This window comes from Populus euphratica, unplaced genomic scaffold (assembly GCF_000495115.2).
Source record: "Populus euphratica unplaced genomic scaffold, PopEup_1.0 scaffold101.1, whole genome shotgun sequence".
NCBI classification, from domain to species: Eukaryota; Viridiplantae; Streptophyta; class Magnoliopsida; order Malpighiales; family Salicaceae; genus Populus; species Populus euphratica.
Window position 1 is genome coordinate 1,035,720 of NW_011499894.1, and position 25,661 is coordinate 1,061,380.

At 30.7% G+C, this 25,661-nt stretch overlaps 2 protein-coding genes across 2 annotated transcripts; one reads left to right on the plus strand and one right to left on the minus strand.

Annotated features, from left to right (window-relative positions):
* Positions 1-6,621: 6,621 nt before the first annotated feature.
* Positions 6,622-8,535, plus strand: MEF1 (mitochondrial RNAediting factor 1). The gene has a single exon (XM_011035007.1). The coding sequence runs from the start codon at positions 6,645-6,647 to the stop codon at positions 8,526-8,528; it is 1,884 nt and encodes a 627-aa protein (XP_011033309.1). The 5' UTR covers positions 6,622-6,644; the 3' UTR covers positions 8,529-8,535.
* Positions 8,536-13,100: 4,565 nt separating this feature from the next.
* On the minus strand, positions 13,101-17,866 carry LOC105131835 (zinc finger CCCH domain-containing protein 30-like). Its single transcript, XM_011035008.1, has 2 exons — positions 17,663-17,866; positions 13,101-16,297 (listed from the first exon to the last, which is right to left on the minus strand). The coding sequence occupies exon 2, from the start codon at positions 16,239-16,241 to the stop codon at positions 14,043-14,045; it is 2,199 nt and encodes a 732-aa protein (XP_011033310.1). The 5' UTR covers positions 16,242-16,297; positions 17,663-17,866; the 3' UTR covers positions 13,101-14,042.
* Between the last annotated feature and the right edge of the window lie 7,795 nt (positions 17,867-25,661).

Below are 25,661 nucleotides of genomic sequence, written 5' to 3' on the forward strand. Positions count from 1 at the left end.
TTACATGTTGCATGAACTATGAATATTTTACTCGCACACTGACATATATACATGTTATGCTTGGCTCAATTAACAATGCTAGGACGAATGCTCAAAATATCTTTATAAAAATTGAATTTATTTGCAGGATAGTGTGACAACAATTGTCATCAAGATGTCAATAACTGAATTATATATATATATATATATATATATATATAGACGTGTGTGTGTGAGGGAGAGAAGAGAGACCATATTAATTTACAAGGAAAATTAAATCCCACAATCGAGCCCGACAGAAAAAATTCCTTCGATGAAATAAAATTGTAAATGAAAGGGAACTTTATGCTTTAAGGTTTACGATAAGGTTTATGCATTTAAATATTAAATGACATTTGACTTTTTCAGCTAGGAGACAATGTGATATCGCTCTCTATCCCAGAGAGAATACGTTTATATTGATGCCAAGTGATGAAACTATAAAGAAACACAAGTAGCCGCCGTGACAAGTTTCTTAACTAGATAAGTTGTACGTACAACTTCTTCGTGCCCATTGGAAGGGTTAGTTTCCTGGGGGCGGGGCTAAGGCGGAGCCAGTAGTTTTTGTTGTCACAGGAGCATTGGAATATTGAACTTTAGGTGAAATTGGGTACGGGATTAAAAAATAAAAGGTGAACCATTACTGGGGTTGTGAAAACAAGAGCAGTTTTTTTTTTAAAAAAAATTTTTAATTAAAAAAAATAAGAGCAGTTTTAACTATTTAGGTGGTGGTCAAATGATAAGGATTTGGAATCAAGGGGTTTGCTCCCTCTGTGGTCTCAAGTTCGAGTCTTTGGTTGCTCATATGATGGTCACTGGAGGCTTACATGGTCGTTAAGGGTACGGGATTAAAAAATAAAAGGTGAATCATTACTGGGGTTGTGAAAATAAGAGCAGTTTTTGAGGATGTAAATATTGATATTTAAGGATGTTTTGTGTGTTAATAAATTGAAGAGTTAAAAATCAGTGAAAATAAAAAATAAAATAATTAAATTATTATTAATGATCGGTGAAGAGAAATAAAGATGATTTAAGATGTATTTTGAGACAAAATGAAGTGAGAGAAAGGGAAATACTTGTACCTCCAATTATAAAGATAAAATTTAACATCTAAAGCAAAGAAAAATAATTCATGGCATCCAAGGGGTTTCCGGCCTAGCCATCCTAAACATTTTAAGTTTAAATCTTTGTATGTATGTTTGGCAATCCGTGATCCTTTATTTATTTATTGAATTTTCAAAATATTTAATAAATTTATGAATTAATTGTGGTATTCGTAATTTTACCCAAATATCTAGGTTATAAAAAAAAAATCATGAATTGTACCTCTTATACTGTTCTAATTTATTTTAACTTTCTTGTAATTCTCCATGTTTTTTCCTAAAAAATATGATCTCTATTAAATATTACTATTATTATTGGGAGGTATTGTCAAATTATATATTATTTAATAATGTGGTTTAAAGTGTTTTAAAAGTATTTTTTAATTAAAAATATATTAAAATATTTTTTTTATTCTTTATGTTGGTACATCAAATTATATATTATTTAATAATGTGGTTTAAAGTAATTATATATTATTTAATAATGTGGTTTAGAGTGTTTTTGTAAAAGTATTTTTTAATTAAAAATATATTAAAATATATTTTTTTGTTCTTCATGTTGGGACATCAAAATTATTAATTTAATATTTCTTTAAACAAAAATTAATATATTAAGAAACAGATGATGGCTCAAAACATGGGGTTCCTTGACATGAATGCAGGAGGAGGGACGTTCAATCATGGATGAGTATATTTCTCTTCCAAACAAAAGAAAGAAAAAACATTTTAATAAGGAGAAAATAAAATGTTACTCTCTTAAACAGTTGACTATTTGGAGTTGCTTTTTTCTGATCAGCCTGGTTGACTCTCAAGTGTCTGCAATCAAGTTTGCACCCATAAAACAGGTGTCCCCAGCACATTTCTCACTAGGAGGAACTTCAAAAATAATTAAATACACAATGGAATAAAATACAATAAGCAATATGGGTGTTGTTAAAAATTAAAAAAAGAAGAAGAAAATAAATTTATTAAATTTATTTTAATAAGAACAAAAAAATTATCAATTCTACAATATTTGTTTTTCTTAATTAAGTCCTCCTTTTTTTTTTTCAATAGAGTTCAATTGCTTTTGTGCTTCCTTACACCTCTTTAGCATAAATTTATTAATCTGACCTTTATTATCATCTCCTCATTTCTCTTGTAAACACTAAAAAAATCAGTTTTTATCCTTTTTTTTCAAGAAATGAAAAACACAATAACACATGGTATTCATCTCCTTGTTAACAAAAAAAACTAAATAATATATGTTCAGTTTATTATTATTTTATTATTATGAAGAGTGAATCACCTCAATTTTTTTAAAAAAATTTATGAAGAGTGAATCACCTCAATTTTTTAATTTTTTTTTCAATTACATTCTTCTATAACCTAATTAGATTAAATTAGACTTCAAATCATATTATATATATCAAATTAAAAGAGAGACGGCTAAAATATAAAAACAAAGAAAATATATGACTAATCCAAAAGTAACAATTTTCATTCTAATCTAAAAGTTTATTTTCGTTGCATTTCAATTTCTAAGTTAAAAAGACAAGGGAGAAACTCATCTAAAAACAATAATAAAAAAAGAAAGTTATTAATTGCGAGCAGCAGCCAAAATGATTAAATTTGATGTAGAAAAATCTCATTTGACAAAATAAGTTCGATCATGATGATTTTTAATTTTCATATTGCTTGAAGAGATAGATCGAGATTAAAAGAGAAAATTTTTAACTATTTAATTTAATATTTCTGGATAATTTAGGATGTTCTGTTTTGAGAGATTGATTTAATGATGATTCTATGGTGTTTTAGGTTTAAAATGGATTGCAAAATATTTTTTTCTAATTAATCATTCCTTCATATTCTTGTAAAATGTTTTTTTTGCTTCAAGAATGATCTTGTATCAAAAACAGCATTTCATCTCCAAAATTCATTACTGTATACTCATAATATAACTCATCAACCTCTTAAAACAAGCCGAAGAAAATTGCTATATGATTCGCTAGCGGAGGGGTAGAGAGATAGATGAAATGAATCAATTTTGAGCTGATTTTGTTGGTGGGAGTCGTGATTTTGGGTTGGATTTGTCTTGCTTAAAATCTCAAGATTAATGACTTATTGTTAACGATAAAGGCAGTGGTAGCTTTTCATAAACGAAAAAATATAATGAAAAGTTGGTTGGAGGTTTAGTAGGTGGAAGATTAGATGATGGTTTGTATGAAGTTTGAATAACAAGACAGAAGTAGCGTCCGGGGGTGTTTGCTGTCACGGGTGTTTTTTAAAATAATTTTTTTATTTAAAAATATATTAAAATAATGTTTTTCAGTTTTTTTTTACATTATTATATTAAAATCATAAAAAAATACTGAAAAAATATCAATTCAATGTTTTATCAAACTAAAATCACTTTTAAAAAACATCTACATATATAAGTTTAAGATCTCTCAAACACCCTAAATGGAGAGCATCACCTAAGGTATATAGAGATTTAAGATTTGAGAAAATGATAAATTTAGATACAATTATATATAATTTGAATAAATGATGTATTTTCGTTGACTGAAATTAATAAATTTAAAATTCTAAAACTTATTTCAAACAGAAGAATCCAATTAGAAAATCAAGTCAGTTTAATCTTTTAATTAATTGAAATCAATTTTAGTATAAAATTACTTAGAATTGTTTCCAAACAAGTTGTTATTTGAATCAAAGTAACTTGATACTTGTTTAGCTCCAGCATAAACTTGGCCTTATCATGAGAGGACTCCTAACCCTAAGTGGTAGCCATGGAAAATTTCTTTCTTTTTTGAGCAGCAGCCAGGAAGATGATAGCGGCAAACGGCGGCACAAATAGCAGACCAACGTGTTAAATAATTCTTGGCTGTGTGTGAGAGAGAGGGATACTTGCTCATCCTGACAACTTTTAAGGGAGCAATTGTCTTGGGAAATATCTGATCAGACCTGTAGAGTTTTGTCCAATAGCACGCTCCCAGTTAAAAGTGTGGTGGCTCTCCACTTCTTTGGCCTCTAATACGAAACCTGGTAAGGATTGAACCACCTGAAAAATACCCCCTTCCCATCTTACTGCCTTGCTGGTATTTTAGACGTGTTCATGAGGTGGGCTAGGTTGCTCTTATTTTGCAACATTTCTTAGGGAGAAGTAACACCAAAAAGAAATCCGTTTTGGAATGCTTCTCACCATCTGGCACAAGGAAAAGATTGAATTATGAGGAAATTTGAAGGACAAAAACATGGAATCTTCTGATAACTTGCAGAATTCATTGTTTACAGTCCAAGAATGTGTTTCTTTTCAAGCAATAAACTTGCCTCAGTTTCAGCAGAGCAAGTTTTTTTCAGCGATTAAAAGTGCATGCCATAAGCTCCTGTCAACATGGAGTGCATATTGCTGGAAATATCCTTAACACTCAAGTAATTTTGAAAAACTGGCAATAGGAAATAAAATTGCAGCCACATCCTCAAAAGGCCACATATACGTGTAATACACATATATGAAGTTGTATAGGTATGTCTATCAGTCAAATCTTGGAGGTCTATGCTAAAACTACACGAGCTCTATGTGGATATTTGATGTCAAAATATAATAAAAGTTGAGAACACTGAATAAAACTGTCTTGGGACTTAGTTTAATACGCTCTCTGATCCTCGGCTAAGAGATTTGAGAGAAAGGTAGCAGACTTCAGATGGTATAAACAGCTGAAAACAGAACCTGGAAGTAAGCAGCTCTGATGTCTGGGTTCGTTATGTCTTGCATTATGTGAAATTGTTTATTGCTCAAAGCTGGACTGGACTGGAAAGAGGAAGTACTAGATAAGAAGTCCTCCGTGGGCCAGTCCCAATTTTTTCATTGTAAGAAAAAATTAAGGTAATGCAAGTATTTTAAAAAAAGCAAGGCTCTGGTAATTAATTTGATTAAATTTAATAAAATTTTATAATTTTGATAATATTTATACACACACACATGTTTAATAAAATTTTATAATTTTGATAATATATATATACACACATACATACATCAATAAAAAACATAAAAAAACATGTTGGTTGGCCACACGTATATCCATGTTTTGATTCCTTAAATTTGGTGCGTGTATTAGAGCAACTCGAACATATAAATTAAATGAATAGTTAAAAATAAAATAATAATAATATTTTAGTTTTTTTTTGTTTGTTTTTATACTTGACGAGAAAAACTAAACAAAATACTAAAATATTTTTTATTTTTCATAAATACTATTCATCCATATCTCTTAAAAAAACTAAAACTAATAAAATGAGACTAATAAAAAAATAATTCAATTAAATATATTCATGTAAAAAAAAACACTTATTTATTTTACTCCAATATAATTGGTTTAAATAAATTTTTCCATGATAAAATTTTTTATGATTATACCATTTAAAATACTATTTTATTAATTTACCACTTAAGCATCTTAATGCTCTTAAACATGGTGTCAAAAGAGGGAGGGGGATCTATTCGGGCCAGGCTGGCTGTAGCCTTTCAAGCTAGAGCCCAAGAGACGAGGGTGTTGTTTTTTGGGCCGTGATCTAAACTTTATTTTCTTAAGATTTGTATACCATCACCCATAATATATTTTTTTTAATATAAAAACACTATCATGCTTATGTGAACAAGATAGACAAATTCGTAAAAGTTTATCTGATACCATTAACTTTAATGAGAACATTTGGAAATAAATAACTCCACTTAGATTAATATAATAAAGTATTAAAGAAGTATAAATTTATTCACCACCACCACGATCTCATTCACAGTTCATGCTTCTAAAGATTCAATGGACTTCAATTCTCAATATGATGTCATAAATCTTCAAAATAATTTTATTAATAGTGTAACCCTCTAAATTAAATTTAATTAAGGGATTTTAATGAAATTTAATGTTTGAAATCATTTTAAATGTAAAAAAATTAAATCTCAAATAGAATTTAATTTCTAAAAATAGAATAAAAGTAAATTAGATGACAATCCCTCTTATATACAATTACAAAAAATAAGAAAATTAATGTTATAACTATTTTTTTCAAAATATTTATCTACCTATCTATTTATTTTCAGATATCAGAAGAAATAAAATAAATGTGATTAGAATAGAGATCATATATAAAATAAAATAAAAGGAATAAAATTTATTTATTTTTTAATACGTGGAGTAACATGTTTACCAATTGACTATATAGGAAAAGAAAGCATTGACTAAGATAGGCTCAAGTCCAAAGTTACGAGGATGCATTTTCGACTCTGTAACATTTTGAGGAGTAAACAAAATTAAATTTCAGCCCAAACCGCATATTAGAATGGACATCGGCAAGATTAATATCGAAGCCCTGATCCGACTCTCATCACATTCCCTTCATGTTGCTGTCCTCTCTCCCGCCAACCTGCACCTGACAACCATATAAACTTACAAAAACCAAGTTTGAAACCCAGGGGCAGAGTAACGGACTCTTCCCCCCTCCCTCACTTCCTCCCTCCCTCCCTCCCTCCCTCCCTTTCCGATGCTTCAGCATGGCCCTAAAAGACCACTGTATGTGCCCTTGCAAAATATCTTAACAAAATCCCAGCACCAAAATCCAATAATAAAAACCCAATCTTTGTCTCAAGAAGGCACCAATACCCCACAAAATCCACCAAACCGATTTTGTTCTGAAAAGAAGTATGGGCACATATGTGACCTCCTTTTGTCACAAACACGCTCAAGGTCTCTTTTAAAGGGCCAACAAATTCATGCCCATATAATAAAATCTGGCCTACAAGTAATCCCTCTCGTTTGCCATTACCTTATCAACTTTTATTCGAAGACACAGCTGCCCCTTCTTTCCCGCCAAGTTTTCGAAGAGAGTGAAAGGAAATCATCGACTACTTGGAGCTCTGTTATATCCTCATTTGCACAGAATGAGGAACCAGCGCTTGCCATTCAGTACTTTTGTCGGATGATTGGCGAAAATCTATGCCCTGATGATCATATCTTTCCCAGTGCTACTAAAGCGTGTGCGATTTTGGGGAGATGTGATGTTGGGAAATCTGTGCATTGTCTGGTTATTAAAACTGGGTATGATGTTGATGTGTTTGTTGGGAGTTCTTTGGTTGATATGTATGCTAAGTGTGGGGATATTAGGGACGCGAGGAATGTGTTTGATGAAATGCCGCAGAGGAATGTGGTTTCTTGGAGTGGAATGATTTATGGGTATACTCAATTGGGTGAACATGAGGAGGCTATGAGATTGTTTAAAGAGGCTTTATTAGAAGGTTTAGATGTGAATGATTTTACGCTTTCAAGTGTAATTAGGGTGTGTGGTAGTGCTACATTGCTTGAACTTGGGAAGCAAATACATGGGTTGTGTTTCAAAACGAGTTACGATTTGTCGGGTTTTGTAGGTAGTTCTTTGATTTCCTTGTATTCGAAGTGTGGTCTTATTGAAGGAGCTTACAGGGTTTTTGATGAGTTTCCTATTAAGAATCTTGGGATGTGGAATGCTATGCTGATCGCTTGTGCTCAACATGCACATACGAAGGAAGCATTTGATTTGTTTAAGAAGATGGAAAATGCTGGAATGAGACCAAATTTTATTACCTTTTTATGTGTGCTTTACGCTTGTAGTCATGCAGGGTTAGTTGAAGAAGGAAAGAAATATTTTGCACTCATGAAGAAGTATGAGATTGAGCCAGGGACCCAACATTATGCTTCTATGGTGGACTTACTTGGCCGTGCTGGAAAATTGCAGGAAGCACTTTCGGTTATCAAGGGAATGCCTACAGAACCAACAGAATCTGTGTGGGGAGCTTTCATAACAGGGTGTCGCATTCATGGGAACACTGACTTGGCAGCCTTTGCAGCTGATAAAGTCTTTGAGTTGGGTGCTGTAAGTTCAGGTTTGCATGTGATGTTATCAAATGCTTATGCAGCTGCTGGAAGGTATGAGGATGCAGCCAAAGCTAGAAAGATGCTTAGGGACCGAGGGGTGAAGAAGGAAACTGGACTGAGTTGGATTGAGGAGGGAAATAGAGTTCACAAATTTGCAGCAGGGGATAGGTTTCATGTCAGAATGAAAGAAATTTACCAGAAATTGGAGGAGTTGGGAGAGGAAATGGAGAGAGATGGTTATGTTGCAGACACAAGTTTTGTGCTGCGAGAGGTGGGTAGTGAAGAGAAAAACCAGACCATTAGGTACCATAGTGAAAGACTGGCCATTGCATTTGGGCTCATTTCCATCCCACTTGGCAGGCCAATCAGGATTATGAAGAACTTGCGAGTTTGCGGTGATTGTCATAATGCAATCAAGTTTATTTCCAAACTCTCTGGGAGAGTAATCATTGTGAGGGATAACAACCGGTTCCATCGTTTTGAAGATGGAAAATGCTCTTGTGCTGACTATTGGTGACTGAATTGTAGAATTTTTAGTCAGTTTCATTAAATTTATTTTAAATATATAAATTTGAAGTACATGACTGATTATAGTATAACCAAACAAAAAAATAGATTAAATTGAATTATCTCAAATATCTTCTTACTGATTTTTTAGAATAATAACTAGTTATTTTTAAATAGCAATGGCTACAATAGTTGTCTAGAAGCATTTTCATCAACCGCTCATAAACCTCAAATACATGGTTGTCAAATCCAATCCAAGGTAATTATTTTTGTCATATAAGGATATGTTTATCAAATCCAAGAAAAGGATTAAATTTGTTAAGCTCATGAATCACTTAATAATTATTTTTATTCTAATTATATTATTTCTTTATAATTTTTTATGAAAATATTGACTGGATCTGATGAAACAATTTGGTTATATTAATGGCTTCTTAAGTTTAACTAAAAATCACTCCGCCCGAGTTAAACTTTCAATTTTAATTTTTTTTTCTGAGTCAACATGCACTAGGACATGGAAAACTTGTACGAAAACGAATGATTCCTATCTTTCGTCGCCGCAGCCAGGAATCCATAACGAAATGATTATTTCTATACCTGCTTGGAGTAATTATAAAAAAACTTATTAAGATTTGAGACCGTGAAATTAATCATGAAATTAATTAATGGAGGTATATATAAATTAATTTGGATATTCATATTAATAAAAAAAAAAACATGTTAACGTTTGATCTTGTTTTTTATTTTGTTGTAATTTGAGAAATTACATTTTATTTTTTAAGTTTTATACACACATTAACACTTAGTATTTTCTAGAAAAAAAATAATTTTATTATTATTTACAGGTTTACTATTATATTTATTTTAATGATTAAAAAGCCTTAAAATAATAAATCGTCGTTTATAATCTATAATCACAATAATGTTATCCATAATTCCATAAATACAAATCACATTTCGTCATACAATTTTTGGGCATCATTGATATTTTCTTTTTCGCGCATTAGCTTCCATAATTCCTCCAACACATTCTCATCCTCCAAAATTCATCTTCTCTAATTATGAAACAAAGCAGCCCTTCCCAGACAATAGAGCATCTATGCAATGATTTGTAGTAACCTAGCCCTTCCGGACTACACATAAGAAGCGGCACATGGAGTGGAAGAAGCATCTTACTGTGCTAGTCATCGGTAACACATCTGCTGTCTCCATAGAAAAGACACAAGTCAATCATTTCAGGGTTAAAACTTCCGAGCTGCACGATGCAGTGGGTTCATCGAGTAGCATCCTGAAGGAGCGATAAAAGCTGCAAAACGCGTCTCTCTTTCTAGCACTGCCCTGGCACATTTTAGAGCATTGAAAGAACAGATCGTGCACATAATATTCTCTGGAGAGATGTCAAATTGGGGAACGTCACGGTGGATAATATGAAGAAAACAATCCTTGCCATGGCGCTGTAGGTTAAAATCCGCATCCCAGTCCTGTTTCCCACAGAAGAAAAAACAAACAAAATAAGAACAAGTAGAGATTTATATTCCACCACCTTGGTTCTTCTTGATCTTTTGGCAATGTGCTTAATATGAGATAAAGGTCGACGACTGCAATTCTTCCTTTTTCTTTTTCAGATATTTAATGGTGGCTGTTTGATTTGTTATTTGAAGCATTCTATCCTCCAGTTAAGAAAGAAAGATGAGGGTACCAACTCATTTGAGCCACTGAATCAATTCATGGCAATTCCCGCTCTTGAATCTGGGTGTGTAACTGGGTATACTCAAAATGCATGCAATGACCGTGCTTTGTGTTGTATGAATTTATCAGGCTTATCAAGTGATGAAATATGAACTGTGTCATACTATCATATGAATTCATTTAAGATTTTAAAATTAAAAGGGTTAAACATATGTTGAAAGCCACTTGTTTTATATCGCAACTTTCAAAATGACATGTATCTCATAGCTAAGATGACATTGAGAACTATGAAAGTTGATATAAATGTAAGTGTTACAAATATCCAAGCTACTGTGAATAGGGATTATGAGTTAAGACTTCTCATATAAGTGACATGTATCTCATAGCCAAGACTTCTCGTATTACAAGGTATTGGTGGCTAACTAGAACATGCTACCTAGAATGCTATAAACTATTAGATAATCAAATCTGGGTATGATTGTTGATTGGAATCATAAAATAGTTATAGATATAAAGCAATATTTGGAAGTTGCAGAGAAATATGAGTTTTAACCTACTAGTTAGCCTGTTCTTTCTATTTATACATATAAGATAATATATAATGGATAATGTAGAGATTACAACATTAAATTAATCTTATAATATTTTCCAGATATATACATTCTATAAAATTCCATATATTGAACAATGTGAATTGTCTAAATTGTTATGATCCACGCTTTTGTTACTGATATAGCATGTTTTGGAAAAAAAAAAATGCAGTCATGAGGAGTGACTGCATGAAGTCACACCATTTGGGCTGGCTAGCAGCCTAAAGGTGTACTGCGCCACACTTTTTCTTCTTCTTCAGCAAGTCTCTCAGTTTTTTTTTTTTAAGTCTTGAGAAGTCATAATGCAGCGCAGCACCGTGCACCTTCTTCGTGCGTAATATATTTCATAATTAATTGATATATTTTCTTATAAATTCCTTGTAAATACAAAATTTTATGCAGCATCGTATTTTTTTAACCGATGATCAATGGTGCAAACACAAACTATTTTTTAATGCAATTCAGACGTCTCTAATGTTCACCAAGTATGTCACCAGTGACATGTCATACACTATAACTGATAATGCACATTAGTATTTTTATCAATTAGTTATAACATTAGGTTTATAAATATCTTAGATCATCATAAAAATAAATAAATAAATAAATTCTAAAATTTAATATATTTTTCTTCATCTAGTTACTCTATATATTCTTTATTTTATGTATTTATTGATTTATGAGAATCTCTCATTTCAAAAAAATTATTTTTTCACTAAATTTTTAATACTATCAAGCCCAATAACTAAATTCATATACCATACTTTTGTTTCAAGCCCAGGCCCATGAATACCCTATGTCTTGGGTGATCACAACAAAATAACATACATATTAAGTCTTAAAATTTTATTTTTACACTAACATATTCAAAATTAATTCATTTCATTTGTTACTTTCTATATTTATCGCTTTGACCTTTTCATGTATTGAATTTTTTTTTTAATTTTTTCTTCTCTTATTAAAAAATACTGGATTAGCATGTTTTGTTTTAATTGATTATTTATTGAAAAATGTTAAGGTTTATTCCAAAGTTTCGCATTTGATTTATTTATTTTTAATGCAGCACCTCTAAAAATTGTTTGATTATCAAGCATTGCTGGAATCGAGAACACTTGGAGCCTTGTTATTAGTAGGGACGTTAAAAAAAAAATTGGTCTATTTGTAACACTTGTGCTATCTCATTCAACTTTTGTCAAAATTAAATAATATAAATATTATAAATGATAATAGATTAAAAAAATTAAAAAATAAATATTACAGGTTGAGTTACAAATCAAGATTTTTAAAACTTGTTCAATCCAACCCAACTTGTGTATATCATATACTTTATTTATCTTTATATTAAATAGTTTGTGGATTGAAATTTTATTTTTATTTTATTTAAAAATATTTCAACTTCAAAATTCTTGTTAATTGGCTTTCTATTGAATTTCTTTAATGTAACAAAAAGAATAAATCATCTTTTTCATAGAAAGAAGAGGAGAGCAACTAGAATTTAATACATGTGCAATGTATGAAAATTAAACCTAACAATAGAGATGTCATGATACCTACAATTCCATCCATGTTGTAGATCCACAACTAAATACAAATCTATAACAACTAGCAATATAAATTAAACTCAAACTCATTTCTAATATGCATAAATAAATTTATTCTAACCAATATATTTATCTAACTCAACTTGAATAAATTAAATTTACAATTTATAAATATCAAAAATTAAATTGAATACAATTATAAACTCAAACTCAAACTCAAACTCAAACCCCACAAATATATGCATGAGCGATCCTAGCTAATTTTTTTCTAATGAAGAAGCCATCCTCTATTGCCAGCGTGTTCTTCATCTTTCTGGTTTAACTACTACGTTTATAATTTTGTCCACCAAAATGTCCCATTTTCAGTTTTTTTTCCTTTGAGCTTCGCTAATGAAACTTGAAAAAGACAATGAAAAATTACTTATCAAACATAGGCACCGAAAGGGGGGAACCAGGCACCATTCCCTCGAGATTTCCTTACCTCTTAATTCATACTGGTTTTCTGTTAAAAGAAACAAAAGAAAAGAAAAGCTAAAGGAGGATTTTACTATACTTTTTAGTTTTTCCACCACCCCTTTCTACTTTTCTCATCATAAAGCACTTGGTGAAAGGGAAATGCCATCCATTCCATATTGATTTTTCATCCACCAAACTGAGAACATACAAAGACACAACATAATTTAACATATCAAGGAACCAAAACAAACAGTAATGTAACACAAAAGGAACTTGCATGCATGAACCGAGTCATGTTAAACAAAGTTGTGGATAACTTCTTTATCCCCAATTTTCATTGATTCACCACACAATAGCTCTCTACCTTAAGAAGTACAAAAGCAAAAGCTAAATCCCTCACATGTGGTCACATCAAACAAGATTGGGACACCATCTTAGTATATTAAGCTAGGCATAAAAAGATGGAAACCTAGCATCTAATCTCTCAAAAAAAGGCTGAAGAATCTATCCACATTCCCCACATTTCTCAAGTCCCACTTGCTGGATTTGGAATCCACAGCACAGGTTCCAATTCCATTCCCACACAACCCACTAAAGGAGAGATAATAAAAAAGTAATAAGACGAGGAAAGAAACAGCCATGGGGACCTAAAGTTAGAGATAACAAAGCCTAAATAGTTGCATCAAGATCATTGTACCTTCACTTTCTGGTAATCTTATTGTTTCAAAACTACTTGCACCAGAATGATTAGAAATCCATGTTTACATCAAAGATATATTGCAGATCCAAGCACAGCATAACCTTTGAAATGCCCTTCCATTAGTTTCATGCCCCGCTACTGATTTTGTGAAGGTCATGGTGACTATAAGAGATACATATAAAACAAACCTTACAATACAGTTACAACGTAACATGTTGCTCATCATTGTAAAAAAGGTTTATAAATGACAATAATAGAATTCTAAAATATTTGAAAATATTGGAATAAAAAATACACCTAACCTGGGCATAATCATTTTTCATAACCCAGGAGTTATCTTCACCCTTTTCTAACTTCTGATGTAATAATTAAATCATGAAAATGAATTTTCCCTTTTTTTCAAGTGACTTTCTTCCTCCCTTTCCCCTTCCTTTTAGTTACTGTTACCATTAGTTGCTGCAACCAACAAAATCATTAAAAAAAAAACTTGAAATTATTTACCAAAATCTTGACTGTTGTTGCTGCCTCAGGGCTCACTAAAACTTATTTCAGTTTTGCTGAGCCACAAGCTGATCAATCTGCAATAGGTCAACCCATGACCCGACTACATGGTCAAGGTCAATAGGTTCAATTTGGGAGTTCAGATTTGAACTCTCGCTTGATGATGCACTTGCTGCGACACTTCCAGAAACAGGCATTGTTAACTTTTCTTTCATCTCAGTTGGAGATTCCTTGACAAGTGATTGAACCCATGATAGATCAGGCTCATCTCCATTACCAAGCTCAAAAGAATTTGATCTCCGGAGCTTTCCCAGCTCATCCGTACTAACAGTCCAGTCTGGTTTCCCATTTGAGGAACCCCATTTTGACCAAGTGTTAACTGGGGAGCCAACAATAGCAGCAGCATTGGAGCCTAGCTCCCTGGAGCTGAGGCTACGCAACTGCTGTAGCTGCTTCTCTCGTTGAGCTAACATAGACGCTCGAGAGCTCATTGGCGAAATAGATTCCACACTCCGGGGAGACATCCTGCCTGATGCAAATGAAGCCTGCAATAGAGGATGATCAACATTCTTGGGAGAGAAATTTGTATTGATAGGTGATAACATGCTTTGCTGCTGCTGGAACTGATTCAGAAATGCAGAGTTGTGTGTTGGGGAGAAAACAGCTGAAGCCAAAGCCTGATCAGCATGCCGAGGAGAAGAGCTCTCAGCAGAAAAATAATCGTCGAGATTTGAAGGAGTTAAAGTTTTCAATCGACCAGAGCGATTCAATGAGTTATTGCTCAAAGATGTTTGGGTGAGACTGGATAACTCACTTAGGAGCTGCTGTTGCTGCACATCAAATTCTGGAAGGAAGCTGTAATCTGCTGGAATGTCTCTCGCATTAAGAGAAGATCTCAAGCGACTAGACTGCATATTGCTTCCAGGGAGAAGCAAGGCTGGGACATTTGGTTGGGGCCAGGCCAAAGAAGAATGCGACATGCCGTTGCCAGAAGGAGACATGGGTGGAGTGAACGATGATGGAGACATAATGGATGCAGCTGAAGGGGATCCTGGCAAGAGGTTCATGGCAGAAGCAAAATCCATGGCAGCAGCACCTGATGTACCCGAGCGAGGAGAGGGAACAGCAGAACCAGTGGATACATATAATGGGCGGAGCTCCTCAACAGTGTGGGCAAAAAAGCAAACTCTCCTTGCACAATTTGTGCCATCTTTGCACAGCCGGGTTCTGTATTGAGCAGGGTGCAGCCAGCACTCAAAAACCCCATGAGCATATTCACACAAATCTCCACGTCTACAAGCCCCTTTCCGAAAATCAGGGCACGGGACACAACTATAATGAAACTTCCTAGGATCCCTTCTTCGAGCATTTTCCCCTGGGTGAACAAATGGACACTCAGTCCAGTCATGGGAATAGGCACGGGAACAAGGCCTTACCTTGAATGAATACATTCGGAATTCATCAGTTGAATAGATGCTATTCTTGATATCTGGGAGAGATGGATCAACAGGATATTCTTTCTTCTCTGATACAAAAGAAACAGGTGCTTCATATAGCTTTGATTTCATTGGGGAATCTGAACCTGACAGTGGAGACCCATTTTCCTGGGAAGGTGAAAGAGGTGGAGAATTTGAATTCGTGGTAGCTATGGAAACCCTAAGATTGTGCTTGTGCTCAACAAGAGAACCATCAGCAGCAAGGAACTCTTCTAGAATCGATCTAGCATCTTGGAGCTTTGGTGGAACAATAATAACATCAATTGGACGGTGATCATTGGCATCTACCAAATTACAATCAGCACCAGCTGCTAAAAGCAAGTTCACAACATCAACAGCATTCACAGCCCCACCTGATGCAGCACAGTGAAGGGCAGTGCTCTTGTCAGCACCGCAAGAGCGATTGACATCAACATCAGATAGAGAAAGAATCACCTTTATAACATCAATGCTCCCATATGTAGCAGCAACCATCAGTGGCGTCCTAAGATCATTAACCATCTGCTTAGAGCCCTTTTGCCGTCCATACCATAGTCCAATTTCATCAACACAAGAAGGGTCACACTCAATATATTTCTTAAAGCCCTCAACATCATTGTTAGCAGCAAGCTCAAGCAAGCTAGCAAAAGCATCTTCAGTCTTGATAGTTAAGTGATTCATGTCCATATTTGAGGGTCTGCTTTTGTCAAAATAAATTGTAGGTGGTGTAGGAGTCACTGCAAGCTTCAATCTCTCTAACCGGCAGAACATGCTTTCATTTACTAAAACAACAAATGAAATTTAAAACCAAGCCCATTTGCATCAACCTGCAGGAAAAAACAATCAGTACCCCGTTATCACATAATTGGCCAGAGAGAGCACCAAAAACTATCATTCATACAAGTACAAAACATGTTGATCAACTGAATCAAACAACAAGAGCAATTAACCAACCTACTTTTCATCTATCCATGGAACACAATACAAAGAGATGCTATTAAAATATTTATACGGGGGTTAATGGGGTTAATGGGGTAAAACCGCCCCTAGATCAGTACAAAATCATTGTAACGGGCAGTACCAAGTGATCTACCCCTTGCTAATAATAAAAGTTCCTTTTTGCAAAGGATTCAGGAAATATCAAAAGCACTAAATGACACAACTGAGGACACTTTAGTGGAACAATTGGAGAAAAACTCGGATTCATGATCATACTCTTAGATTTTGTATGGAAGGTTTTACTTGTTCTCGGATTGGCCAATAAAAGAAGTGTAACGAAAGCAAATCCCCAAAATGAATTACTTTGACAATCATCCTTGGCCTATAATTTCCATCAATGAAACAATGGAACGCATCTGTTGCAGGCTTATATTTTATCATCGTTATAATTCATCACTCCTTCGTTAAAAAGTATCATAATTTACTCAATTAGAGCAACTGAAATGAAAACATTACAATCTTGATAAGATTGTGGACTCTTTAACAGTGTGAAGGTCTAGGAATGGTGTACAGAAAAGAAAAAAGACAGCAATTCGTGATTATTTCATCTCTCCATACAATTTGAAGCAATATACATAATGAACTAAGCATACTAGATATGTACAATTCTGTATTCTTTTGGTTCTTTTCCCTTACACCTTCATTTTCTGAGTTTTCCCAGCAACCAAACAGAAATTGAGAAAATAGGAAAGTAAACAAAACCAAAAAACTCATCCCAAAAGAAGATCAACATCAAAAAAAGTCAAAATACTCAAACTGAACAATCAATACATGCACAAATATAAACCACTATCTAGAAAACTAAGTACACATATTCCAACCTGACTATATCCATTTCTCATCAAACCCTTCAAAGCAAAAACAAAATTAACCAGATCAGAAACTAGTAAAAGATCTGGTTTTTAGAGGCAAGTACCTTCACTAATTTTTTTAGCCAAAAAAAGCAAGCAAAACAAACATAAACCAAAAAAAAAAAAAAATACAAAACTTGACAAAAAGATCTTTCCTTCATGTGATCAATGAAAAACTCTTATTATTTCCAAACAACAAAGCTCAACCAAACACAGACACAAAAACATAAAAAGGAAAAACAACAGAAACCCAGTTAAGGAAAGATAGAGAAGCAGACATGGAAGAGATCAAAGTACCCTACTAATGTTTTTTTTAAGGTTGCAAGAGGGAAGCTCACTTACCAGTTTGTTTAGTTCCAGCTAAGAAAGTGAGAGCTCAGGTTTTTATTGACAGATCTAGACAAACTATCTTGACAAGGTTAAAGTTACAAGCTTCTCTTTTAGAGTAGGAGAAAGTGAGAGTTTCTGAGTGAGGGAGTGAGATAAAGAGAGAATTTTCATCTTCTTCCATCTCTCTCTGTTGTCTTTCATCGATTAAAAAAAAAAAGAAAAAATATATTTATTTTTGGGTTTTTCTATCTTTTGAAAAATCTCCTATCGAATAATAGCTTGTAATAAAATCAAATGGTGGGTATTAAAAAAAAAAAATAGACAAAGGCAGAGAGTATAGGAACTGGTTGAAAACGAACTAGTGGATTGGCCTGGAATACAGGGTTGAAGAGAGTTTTTTTTTTTTCATAAAAAAATTAATCTAAAAAATTTCAATTAAGAATGGGTTTGTTTTAGCATTTAAAAAATATTTTTAAAATATTTTAAATAATTTTGATAGTAACATTAAAAATAAATTTTAAAAAATAAAAAATATATTATTAATATATTTTTAAATGAAAAATACCAAAACAACTATTACTATAATATTAAATTTAAACAAGTTTAGATAAGAGAAAAATAAAATATCCTAGCTAATAGATTTTTTTAATTAGAATAACATTGTTTTAATTTTTTAATTAAAAAAACACCAGAATGAATCGGGTCTGGAGACCATGGTGCTCTGCATTCCACTTTATCTTTTTATAAATCTGCCGTACATTTAAATTATATCCTGGCTGAATTGAAAAAAGCAACTAAGTCCTCTCTCCTTTGTAATAATTTTGAAGTATTTAGCCAATTAACCCTAGTCTGGGCTCAAATGTCATTGGAAATTCAACCTAAATTCACCCCACATAAAAGTTAAAGTTTTTATAGATAAATATCAAGTGGAGTAAGTTCTTGTTAGACCAGAAATGCAACCGGTTGACTTGGCACAATTCCATTGGCTAATGTTGCTTAAATAACATCATTTGAAAAAGAAGCAACTCATGTCCGGTTGCAGAAGACTGCTTCTCTCTGTTTTTTAGTTTAAAAAACGTTTGTAAGAAAATTTAAATTTATTTATTTTTTTATTTTAAATTAATTTTTTTATATTTTCATAGTATTTTTAAATGCTAATATTAAAAATTAATTTTTTTAAAAAAAACCTATCCTATTATGCACAAAACCTAATCTGATTTATAAACAATAATGATAAAATTTTATCTCGAGATCGTTATTTGTTGTGAGGTGCATTCAAATCAACTAAACATATTTTATAATAATCTTTTATTTTTTTACAAAAAAAACAAAATCCTTTTTCCTCCAACAAAAGGTTTTTTTTTAAATAAATTATTTAATTAAATTTATATCGGTATTTTTTTCAGCAAACTCTGTCGCGTCATGGGTGAAGCGCTCCTGCGTAGCAAAAAACCTCCCGAGCAAAGACGAACCGGTTGGGCAGGTGGAAAGGTCTTGAGATGACTGGTTCGGTAAGTACTCCGAAACAAGGTGACCTAACGAACCGGTGACAAGGGAGCGTGACAGGAGTTTGGATGAAACTTGATTTTTAAAATGGTAAATGGGGTCCACCATTGAGAGAGATTTAAAGGCTCTGGTTTTTGCAAGAGTATGAGGGGCGGACTTCAGAGCTCTACTCAATTCTACTTAATCGTGGAATAAAATCACGAGGACAAAATTTTACAGCCGTCAAACTCAAGCAAATTAAACCGGAAAATTTAAGATTTCTTACATTAGCAGTCAAAACAATACGGTAATATATTTGATAATAATAAAAAATTAAGCTTTATATTATGAGATTTATTAAAAAATTAATTTTAAAATACAGTTTTTATACAGTATTTTTTAACTAAATTTTGTAAAAAAATTTAAATTCTATTAATTTTTTTAAAAAAAGTGTTATAAAAAAAATTAAAAAATATATTTTTTCTACTTTAAATTAATATTTTTTTTATATTTTAAAATTATTTTAATGTTCTAATATTAAAATTAATTTTTTTTAAATAAAATATATTATTTTGATACATTTTCAAGTAAAAAATATTTTTAAAAAGTAGTCTCTTAATATATTTCCAAGTAAAAAATATTTTTAAAAAGTAATCGAATTATATTCCTAAACATAATCTCAATTTATTACACGTCGTTACAATGTAATAATTTTTTTTTAAAAATATACTTGTATTTAAAAATAATACAATATCCGAGCGATACATGTGGCGTTCTTAGCTCTAGTTTGGTTTTACTGATTTTTAATTATAATCACAAAAGTTAATTTAAAATTAAAAGTTTTATCTGATTAACTCTTTGTATTAATCAAATAATATAATAATATGTAAAAAAATAAAAATTAAAAAAAAGACACAATAATAATAACAATCACAGTGATAATTGAGATAGGGAGTGCAGATTATAGTTCATATATTTAGTTCTTTATTTGTGTTTGATTTTTTTATAACTAAAGACAAATTTGATTTATGTTAATTGTTTTATTTATTATTAAATTTTTTATGTTAATTGTTTTATTTATTATTAAAAAAATTTTATTAAATCAAGACCTTTAACCATTGTTCAAGTGTTTTCTTAACTTTAAAAAGTGTTTGAGTGCGGCATAATTGTTTTTTAAGATTTTTTATTAAAAAATATATTAAAATGATATTTATTTATTTTAAAATATATATTAAAATAATTTAAAAAAACTTATATTTAAAAAAAAAAACTATTTATTAGAAGACAAAATCAACGATGTCGGAAACGGAGGAATGAGGCCCTGCATGTGTTCATGAGTCACGAGTTAGGAAAATGTGCAGTGCAGGACCAGATGCTTTTAGAATTCTCACAGCCGCCTCAGTTGACTTTCCCACAGTTCATGTTCTCATTAGCTTAAAAAAAAAAAAAGTTGAATGACTTGAAATGATATTTTGTCTCCAATAACTTTGTCTTGATTAAAAGTTGACGTGGCAGAATTTGTAGGCTGAAGTGCTGATTTGGATAACATATAGTTTTGACATTAGATTTAATTAATGATCTATGTTCATTGTGATGTGGTGATTCGGCTCAGCATGCTTTTATTAATTAGATTGATGGATGTGATTAGTTTGGTCATAAATAAATTTGGACAATTACGCGTTTGGATTGGGCAAGTAGATAGAAGGTTTGGTGCCGTATCGTTGTTGGTGTATTGTTGGGTTAGGAAGGTACAAGGGCCTAAGATAAATGTGGAAGGAGTTGAATCTCGAGCATGGCTTGTTCATGTTATCCGTAGTTCCAATCACCCCAAGTTGACGTGATTTGCTATAAAATTTGAAACGTGTCTCTAAATTTTCTTCAATTCATCTTGATATTTGAATGTTAGATATTCAAATTAATTGCTGTAAGTTTAATTTTGGATGTGATCTCTTGAGAATCATGACGCGAAAGAAATGGGTGTTGCCAAGGGAAGAGGAGAAAAATGTCAAGTGTAGCATGAGGACTTGGACAAACTTGTTAATTTATGCTTTGTTTGTGTTGAAAAAATTGTTTAAGCACGTGATTAAGGTAAATTTAAAAATGGAACCATTCACTTTTAGAGTTAAGATTTGTTAGAATTTTAACATTAAATACTAATATGTTTTAAATAAATCACAAGTAAATGATAGATTAATTTTAAAAAATTATTGATTGATATGTTTTGATAAAACTCAAATCTTCTTACAAAAACTTTATTTCATATAAAAAAATAAAAATTAGACTTAAATGACAATCAAACTTTTAGAAAAAAGATATCATAAGTAAAGCGGGTTTTTGATTTAAAACATATATGTGTATTAGGTCTTAGTGATTTATACTCGAGTTTGGGTTTGAAGTAATATTTGGGTTACAAAAAATAATTTTTTTGCTAACTGAAAATTGAACTTGTATTTAATCCATGAACAATTATTTATTCCAGTGCATTGGTTTACCGAGACCATGAAAGGAAGAGCTTAAATCCATTAACTTTTGGTACCTATAATTCTTTGTAAAAAGTGGTTGAAGAGAAGTGTTTGGGGTGGTTAATTCTACGTTGTTTTAACATAATCTAACACTATTCTACACATAATTCATTAGTATTGCTTTTTTGGTTTTTAAACATTTGTTTTTTCTCTAAATTTCCTTCTAATCAAAAGTCTGGTGCAGTTATTGTAGATGAATAATTGAGTGTCATTCTCTTAATTCTTTGGATCTTATCTTCTAAATAAAATTAAAATCTTTAAAAGGTTTACCGAAAAAAATCATTTTCCATCAAGTGATAAATAATAAAATTTTAAGAATGAATAATTAATAATTAACAATAACAAAATTGATTAGTTTTAAAGTATGTCAACAAGTAATTACATTTATCTAATTTTGTTTTAATTAATACAGAGATATAATATAAAATCAATAGGCATGTCAAGACTTTGTTTTGATATCAAATTTAAGTCTGATATGTATTTTTTAAAATAACATGCTAGAATCTTTAAATATATATATTATTTATGTTGATAGAATGTCTTCCATGTATTATGCTTTTACAAGCTTATAATTTAAACTTATATATTCTCGAATTTTATTTTGGACGTCTAATTTGAGTAGAATGGTTTTCGTTTTATTTAACTAAATAATCAATGATCACTAGTTTAATTAATTATAATATCTCTTGTTTTACTGTTTGAACGAATTGAGAAAATGGAACGTACGAGGGCCTCAAAAGAATTTTATGGGATTGACAATGGCTGCTACTCTACACTGATTTTTCACATGTTTAGGTTTGTGGCGTGGTTGTATTTTAAAATATTTTTTATTAAAAATATATTTAAATAATATTTATTTATTTTTTAAAAATTATTTTTAATATTAGAACATGATTTGAAAAATTAAAAAAATTTAATTTAAAATAAATAAAATAATAAATATTTTTATAATAGAGGCATTGCAAACTGTGGCTTTCAAAACAGATCAGATAGCGATCCATATCTAATTGAAAACTACATTTTTGGGTGCTCTTTCTTTGTAATGAAATGGAATTGAGCATTAAATTTGCCTTTACATGAAAGAAGTGCCGAAGATTATGGTGTTTCACTGTTTTTTTTTTTGTTTTTTCAAACGTTCTTTCTCTCTCACTCGCTTTTAAAAAGTCTTTCATCCAAACTTTTTCTTTTTAGTTATATCCTTTTCAACATTTTACTTATTTTGAATCGGTTTCTCTTCTAATTTCAACCAGTAATATTTTATTAATTTTAAATTAATTTTTATAATTTATTTTTTTATAAAATTATTATAATTTCAAATAAATATTATGATATTTAAATTATAATAATTATTTTCAAGTATTTATTTTTTTATTATCATATCATTAACTAAAAAATATTTCAAACTCAATTGAATCTATCATCTAGATCACATGTTTTGTGAGTTAAATTGTAAAGCTTGTGTTAATCTAGTATGTCAATCACATGTTTTGTGAGTTAAATTGTAAAATTTGTGTTAATCTAGTATATTAATATTTTAATATTAAAAAAATTAAACTCATGGTAAAAATTACGAATTTAACTTGTTAATTTTGATTTGTTAGAAAACAGAATTCATAATTTATTTCAGTTATGCATATAATTTTTAATTTGTTTAATTAAATATATGCATTTGTGATTTTTTATGTCATAAGACCTGTTAGAAAAGCTAGCATATTGATATTTAAAAAAAAAATATTCAAATAAGTGTGAGTTAAATAGATAGTTTATATCTATATTGTATGGGACTTCTTACATTTTTTAATCTATGTTCTTAATTTGTCTGGTTTAATAACTGCCACTATGAGGGTATGTTTTTTTCTTGGAAAGAAATATCAGTATATAATTAGTGGATTTGGTTTGACAACTTTAAGCGACCAGATTAGTGGTGCCTAATTCATAGCCGTTCTTTAATGTTGACAAAGCATGAAAATAACAGTGAAACAAAAATTACAAATTGAAGAAAATTAGAGAATGGAAACAATGATCGAACATTGACTATAATTAGATTGTGCTAATATTAATATTTTATTAAACTGTGATTACTTTGTGCTTCTGTAGCTCCCTTGTGCCATTTGTGTCAATATCAATATATAATAAAATAACTTTACCATATCAACATGTTCTTTTTACCGTATGGAACCCATACCCAAGGATGTAGAGTGGGAGCATGATCATCGCATTCTTTCACACGCACACCAAATCTCCCATAAATCGTTCATGACAAAAGCCTAAAGATGGTGGGAAAAGCAGTGACTAGTAAGATTATGTTTTTACCCTTCATTGAACTATTATTCATGAAGGTTAAAATAATCATTTCATGAGTTGCATCTGTTATTCTAAAATTGTTCAAGGTATCCTTCATATTTTTATAAATTTTTACTATATTAAATTAAAAAAATATAAAAAAAAAATTGATGTTACATTCATAAAATATACTAGTAAACCCCTTCGACTTCGAATGACTGTTGCAATGGTTCACAAATGATAAAAATGAGCTTTCTTGTCGGCTTTCTTATCCCCTTTCTTTTTTTTTTCCCGTGATTTTTATATATGTGCTTACAACATTTCACAACAGCCCTTCAATTTGTTTTTCCTTAAAATTTGATTCATATTATTTTAATTATTATTTTTTATTTAATTCATGTTATTTTAATTACTTTTCTTTTTGATTGAACAAATTAATATAATTGAATTTATTTTTTAACTTCATCATTTATCAAATTTTTTTATTTTATATTTAATCCTTATTTTTCTTATTTCTATTTATTTTAATTGAGATATTTTTTAAAATTGATTTTTTTTACGATCTCATCCCCCTTCATTATATTTGTATATTAAGTTTTATCCTCAACCTTTCAATTGCTATATTCTTACTTTATCAAGTTTTTAAAATTGATATTTTTATAATTTTATTATTTAACATTAAATTGATTCATCCTTCAATATTAAATTAATCTTTTTGATTAATCGTATGTCTAGGATTTAACGGGTTGTTAATTCGAGAGTTTAACTCTTATTTGTTGTTATTTACTGGATTTAGCTTATTTTTAAAGATTTGTTTTTAATTAAATTAAATTAATTTCTCAATATTTTTTTTAAAAAATATCATTAAATAAATCATCGTATTAATATTTTTTAAAAAATATCATCTAAAAAGCACCATGTTTTTAGTTAATAATTATTTTTAATTAGAAACACATGCTAACAAAGCTTAGATATTTTTATTTTATGTCAATAAAAAATTGATCCAACTAAATAGCACAGTAGAAGTCAATAATCTAATTAACAAAAAAAAACAAAGGTTATGAATAATATATTATACTCACGAAACACTATTTTTCGGTTAGTCCATTTCACTTTTTATATATATATATATAGAAGGATCATCACATAATATGGTATAGAATCAAGAAGATTTTAAATCCATTCTTTACTCCCAGGAAACAAAAAATCTATTTAAAAGTTTTTCAAGTAAAATTAGTCATATTTATTTCTTCAAGATTAGTAATGGAAGTAAAAAAAAAAAAAAAGAACATAAACTCCAGGATCTCTTAATATATATATATATATAATTTGTTGATCAAACTTTTTTCTTTTTAAATTGATCATTTCGATACCCTTCTGATTTGATAAGAAAAAGCAAAATTAAGAAAGGGCCCCATATTATTGAGATCTGGATGGATCCTGAAACACCGCATGGACTAGTCAAGTCAGGTACTCCTTATGCTTAGAAAATTACTATATCAGGATCTTTCCAGAAATGAGATGTTCCTTCAAACCCGACCCTCAATCATTACAGGATTGCGCAACGTGTTATGTCTTGCCGGCATGAGTTTTAATTGCTGTTTCTTTTGGCGGTTTTGTTCTGGGTATTTTTTTAAAATATGATTGTTATTATTTTTTAAATAATTTTTTATACTGAAATATATATTAATAATTTTTTTTATTATTTAAAAATTATTTTT

Excerpts from the sequence above, each read along its gene's own strand:
- MEF1 (XM_011035007.1), top strand. The coding sequence starts at position 6,645 with ATGCTTCAGCATGGCCCTAAAAGACCACTGTATGTGCCCTTGCAAAAT.
- LOC105131835 (XM_011035008.1), bottom strand. The coding sequence starts at position 16,241 with ATGTTCTGCCGGTTAGAGAGATTGAAGCTTGCAGTGACTCCTACACCA.